At 37.1% G+C, this 6,000-nt stretch overlaps 1 protein-coding gene across 1 annotated transcript in view; it reads right to left on the minus strand.

Annotated features, from left to right (window-relative positions):
* The window catches only part of LOC114141168 (FERM and PDZ domain-containing protein 4-like), a 37,992-nt gene extending 35,596 nt beyond the window's left edge, over nucleotides 1–2,396 (minus strand). The window contains exon 1 of the mRNA XM_028011640.1: nucleotides 1,845–2,396. Coding sequence (XP_027867441.1) covers nucleotides 1,845–1,885 — 41 coding nt within the window. The 5' untranslated portion in view covers nucleotides 1,886–2,396. The remainder of the gene's footprint in view (nucleotides 1–1,844) is intronic.
* Between the last annotated feature and the right edge of the window lie 3,604 nt (nucleotides 2,397–6,000).

Genomic DNA, 6,000 nt, shown 5'->3' on the forward strand with positions numbered 1-6,000 from the left:
AGACGAAACAGTTACTGGAGCTGTTTAATTTCCCATTTTATGATGAATGATTCATTTCCACTGTAGAATTGTGATCATAAAGTTCTTTTTGATGCCTACATATCAGTTTGTGCTTGTACACCAAGTTACAAACCGTCATCATGACATGCTAGAGATGCACACCAGCTGTCTGGGACTGCAAAATTCTAGATAAAGAGTGTCATGTAAAAGTGGGTTTGGGAATCTTCTGCATGGCTAACACACATAACAACAACAACAAAAAAAAAAAAAACTGGAATTGCTTTCATTTGAGAAAAACAAGGGTTGGGGAAGCACTTCTGCATAGAAATTGCAGCTATTAATGCAAATGAGATATCATAAGAAGGAATGATGTGAGTACATCTTCTACTGTTCTCAGTGCGATGCTGTCATCTATATCAATATGATATGGTTTTCCATTTTATGTGCCGTTTGGGGGGGGAACTTATCACTCTGACCGTTTCCACAGGAAAAAGTGGGTGAGAATCACTTCATACTGTGATCACAATGAGCTTTTAAAATAAAAAAAAAGTTAAAAAAACTATTTTCTGTAACAGATAAAACCTTTGGAACTAAACCTTCATAAAGCAATCTTTTATTGTAACCATATATAAAATATTTAAAAGGGAATCTAAATATCTTAACTCATATCATCCACACATGTTCAAAGAGTCGCTTTGGATGCTGATGCTGTGGGCAAGAAGGATCTCTGAAAGCAGTCAGTCTTTCAACAAATCTGAAGAGGCCTCTGACTTAAGACTGTTGATGTATGACAGTCCCATGGCTGTCATGACGCATTAACAGCTGACTTTATGGCCAGCAAAGACGCTATTCCATCACCAACTCTGCAGGGATTTGAGACTGGAGTTCAAATAATATTTGAGCTTCTGAGATATTAAGCAACTATTCCCAGTTGTAAAAACAAAACATTGTTGTTACGGTTATGCATTGTAACAATTGTACAAAAATTAAAAAGTAAGCGCAAAAATCCTTCCAGCTGCACAGCATCAAAAACAAAGAGAATAAAAATGATCTAAACCAAACAAAAAATCAGTGATATTTAAGAATGTAAAACTTCTTACCACAAAATTCTAATTCTGCTGCATAACCAAGTGTACTTGAGGTTAATGTCAAACTGATGACTAGATATTATCCTTGAGGACGTTCCAGAAGACAGCAGACTTCATCAACAGACAGGATCCATCAATTAGGGAAAGTCCTCAGTGACGGGTTAAGGTAAGTTAAAAGATCTCAAAAGCAACTCTCAATGATTGAAGGAAATTAAAAAGCAGAAGAGAAACAAAATCATTTAACTTTATCGGTCTGAAAAGAGTTACAGCAACCAGTAAAATCAAGCAAAATAGAAGAAATCTATTGTGGGCAAATATTTTCCACACCACCGTAAGTAGAGGTGAAAACGTCTCAAGAGGGATTCATCCCCACCATCTTCAAACAACCTTGTATTTTCAGTAACAGTGTCATCATTAACAGGTACTGGTCTGCTGCCTTTATCTGATGTCAAAGCTGTTTCCTACACTTCAGGTTTCTTCATCTTATGGTGAACTTTTTAGATATAGTACAGATGTGAAGAAATATACAATTTTAAACCGAGGTTGCCTTGAATAAATCATGCAAATGATCACAGGTGACTTTTCTTCTCTTCTTTTGTGAAAAATAAACCCAGATCATTAATAAAATTGGGGGGAGGAAGGGTTATTAAGAAATGCATTCAAGATATTAATTTTCCTGATTGTAATTAGTGTGAAATACTATAAAAAGTACTTTAAGCTTCTAAAAATGTTTTAAAAATTCATGCATGCACTCACCCGGACTGTTTTGGCTTTTTGGAGAAGCCAAACATGTCCATATGCTCCTGTTACGGAGCTCTGCGTCCCAAAGCTTAGGTGCTCCTCATCAGCATTCTAATCCACATCTGAATCCCTTCAACATTTTACGACCAAAAACAATCCAGTGCCAGCCCGGATCCACATCTGGAGTCAACAGAAGTCTGCTGAATACGGAAATTGCTTTGCATTCATGAAAATGAACTGAAATGGAAGCGAGAATGGACCAACGCGTCGCTCGGTCCGGCGGACGGACAGTCCCGTTTCTCTGTCATCACTCTTCCAAAGTGATGACAGAGACAGCAGGAGTTATCTTCACCTCTCTGCTCTGTCCAGGAAAAGGCAGCCCTTCCTGCCTCTCTACTCCTGGACGACTGAGGCTGAAGAGAGCGCTCTGTATGTGCTCCACATCCCAGAGCACGGGGAAGTGTAGCGATCGTAGCTGCGGCAGGGAGGGAGGACTGGGTAAGGGGGGTTGAGAGGGAGGATCAGACCGGATGGATGACGGATGCTCTCTGGCTGTGGCTCTGTCCTCTGTTCATCTGGGCTGCAAGGATACGGAGGCAGAAGGGGATGTGGGGTACCGATGGTTTGAAATGAGAAGTAAGCGGTGGACGAGGGGACAACCAGGAGGAAAAGTGTCTTGGCTGTGAAGAGAATGTAACTTAGAGAAATAGACAGTGAATGATAGAGCGGTGTTGGGTTAAAGAAAGCTGATTCGGCAGAATGGGAAGAAGAGATTCATAACAGGTTCTCTCTAAAAACAAAACAAGAAAAAAAAAATCCCATAGTAATATTTGACTTTGCATGACCTTTAAAATGGTTAAAACTCCATTTACTTCCGATAAAGCTAATCTTTTTAATTTTATCTGGACTCCATCGTCTTTCTCATATCATCAGCTAAATGTGTTTCAGTGCAAAGATGGTCCAGCTTTGACAAAATGTTGCGTTCATTGGCTAAAGTGGCTAAATACCCATCTACCAAACAAACCTCAGTGATTCTGATGGACTTCCTGTGAATGCAAATGAGTTGGAGCAGAGGACATTTTTCTCCATTGCCTTTAGTATGAATGCTAATGATACTACCATTCAACAGCGCTATCACATTCACACGTCAGAAAAGAAAAGTAGTAAGTGGAGATTAGACGAATGTCTGAAGTGTCTTATAAACTGATGGAAGAAAATTTATTCTAAAAGCCTATTAGTTATCGACTGATATCTTCTGCCTCCACAGAAGGCCTCCAATCTTAAGATTAAAAAAGGGGAAACTGTTTTATGACAAAGCAACAACACTGACAAGAAAATCAGTAAGGAAAAAGTTTGAAAAAATCCCTAAAACATCCATTTTTTTTTCAGTGTCATCCCTATGGTCATGGAATAAAGTAGGAAAATCAGGGGTGCACCGATCGCACTTTTCTGGCCGATCACAATCACAGATCCTTAAAAAGCCTGACCTGTCAATACCAATTTTTTAAACCATTAACAATAACATACCAATAAAACAGAAAAAAAGTTGCTAGATTTGTTACTTTTTGTTTAAACAAAAAAAATCATAGACAGGTTCAGAAAAGTCGTTAAATACAGCAAAGTTGCTAATATCACAATAGTGGGGAGACCACTGCTACCTTTGCGTGTGCAGACGTGACCTGGTGGGTCTGAGCAAAGGGGACGGCGGCTGATTTTCAGAGCTTTCTGGATAAAATCGGTTTCACATGAAAGTATCGGTTAATCGTAGATCACTCAAAAATAAAAAAAATCGTGTTGATTTCCTTGGCTAGAATAGAAAAATCTACCTACAAATGTTTCATGTTAACATGAAATATTTTGGTAGTGTCAATAGACTCTTCATCAGTTTTTAGCCCATATAGACATATGGAAATAAATGTTTAGTATGATTTTATAGTCAATGTTTATGCAGTGATCAGACTTTAAATAGGATAGATGTATGGATGGATGAAGCTTTTTGCAAATGGGATATATCATATAATCTGCTAAGACAAATATTTTTCAAAACTTTTTACCCAGATTTGGAAAGTGTTTAAATCCAATCTTGTATTTTTCAGGCTGCACCAGAGTCTATACCTAACGCCTTATGAGGTTCAAGTCACTAAACTTGCAATTTCTATATATAAACATCTGTTTAGTGAGCATGGAGCAATTTAATCTGGCATATTCAAGTGGAGCAAGAGAAGATTAAAACATTCCTAAGGGATTCTCACTGGCATAGCATTGCATAGACTAGAAGAAGACCTGATATAGACAATTTGATATAGAAGTTTTAAAAAAAAGTGTCTATCTTGCTCTCAGTGCAAAGCCGTCAACTTAATCAGGCAACTTTTAGTCAAAGTTTCTTTGCACCTCCATGTTTGGAAACATATTAAACACACACTTCTGTGGGTGGCAAGACAAAAGGACCTTTGTTGCCCTCTCATAATTTCAAACTGGTTAACACCCAAACCGATCTCTGCAGATGACGGAGACAAATAAGTGTAGGCCCCCTTATCTGTCAGTAAATTCAATTTCCTGTCTGTACTTTATCGTTGATATAACTTGTTATAGGACATTATGCATCCCTGGCAGCTTCCCGGTGGCAGTTTTCAGGAATTCATCATGATACTGCTTTTGAAATTATGTGAATTTGAAAGGTGAATAAATCCAATATGATTCCTCTCAGACTGTTGCCCAAATTGGGTAGACATCGACAGTATATGTCAAGGCAAATAAATAAAGGCAGCAAGCTAAATGATGGGAACATAAAATAAAAACCAAGGCAAATACCAACTTCTTAGTGTATTTGATGGGTTATAATCATAATGTCATCTGACTTTAGATTAAAGAGAGTAAGAAAAGTTACTGAAAAAGTATTTGCATATTTTGAATTTATAGGGGGGAAAATGCAAAGAAGACAAAAGGTTCAGTCACCGACATGCTTGGAAAGACTCAAGACATAAAGGGGAGTGAATGAACTTTCACTATGGTCTACAAATTTAAATGATATTATGAATTATGTTCGGAAGAGATGCAAAAGGGGTGAAAACTAGGTATTGATTGCCTACAATGTTTCCCACCAATCTTTGAACTTGTTGCGGGGTGCCACTGTAATAATCACTTTCATGAAAAATTAAGAGGAGACCTCAGGCAATTTTAATTTGATTCTCCAGATTTAATCTTAAACTGAATCATAGTTTCTGTTTCATGTTATCATTCTTATTGAAAAATTGGGAAAAGAGCAACTGAGTTCACCAAAAGTCACACGCTGAGGCAGAAATGCATAATGAATGTGAAAGAGAACTAAATAGATGGTTTATTAAATAAGCGAAAGCTTTGCTCTTAACAAATGAAGCACTCGGGGGACATGTAGATCTTTTTTCTACTCCCCTTCAACTGACTATTGTTCCAGTAACTTAAGCTTTCCCTTCTACATGGGTGTTCCAGTACAAGTGATAAAAACTGGACTTTGAAACCAGCCGCATTGGGATAAAGAAGTTTAAGGAAAATCCTAAAGATGTTTTCTTTTAGTAATTAATTCTTCTATAATCAGTAAGTAGTAATTTGTGATTACTTGTGTGATTATTTGTTATCATTTCAAACTAGAGAAAACCAGTTTATTACATGCTGTGGTGCTAAATACAGAAAACAAAGTAACATGCAAAAAACAACAAAAAAACATTTCTTTATTTTATGTACTAAACAATAAAAGAAGATACTAACGAATAGATATTTATTGAGGTACAAATAGATAGCGAAAATACGGCATATGTGAAACTTTTCCTATGTTTGTACCCATGGCAACCTATTGCACTCTGAACTCAGGGATCTCAGAGATGCTGATTTTCCCAGTCGGTATTCTGACTTCAGTGGTTTATTGTTGTTGTATTTCTTGAACTCACTAGAACCTGACGAGGTTTAAAGGCATTCTAAAATCAGATACCAACCATTCGTCAAAACAAGAAACACTAACGAGATTGCATATTTTAAGTGTAGAGGGCTTATTTTCAAATTTTACTCAGTTTGATTATAAATACAAAAAAAAATTGTACCCCAAGACATTCTCTGTATTCTCATTACATGTCAATAATAAACTCAAGCTATTAGGAGTCATCAGAGGCGCCCGAACAAAGATGCAAATGGCAGAAAC

This window comes from Xiphophorus couchianus, chromosome 24, assembly GCF_001444195.1.
Source record: "Xiphophorus couchianus chromosome 24, X_couchianus-1.0, whole genome shotgun sequence".
Taxonomy (NCBI): domain Eukaryota; kingdom Metazoa; phylum Chordata; class Actinopteri; order Cyprinodontiformes; family Poeciliidae; genus Xiphophorus; species Xiphophorus couchianus.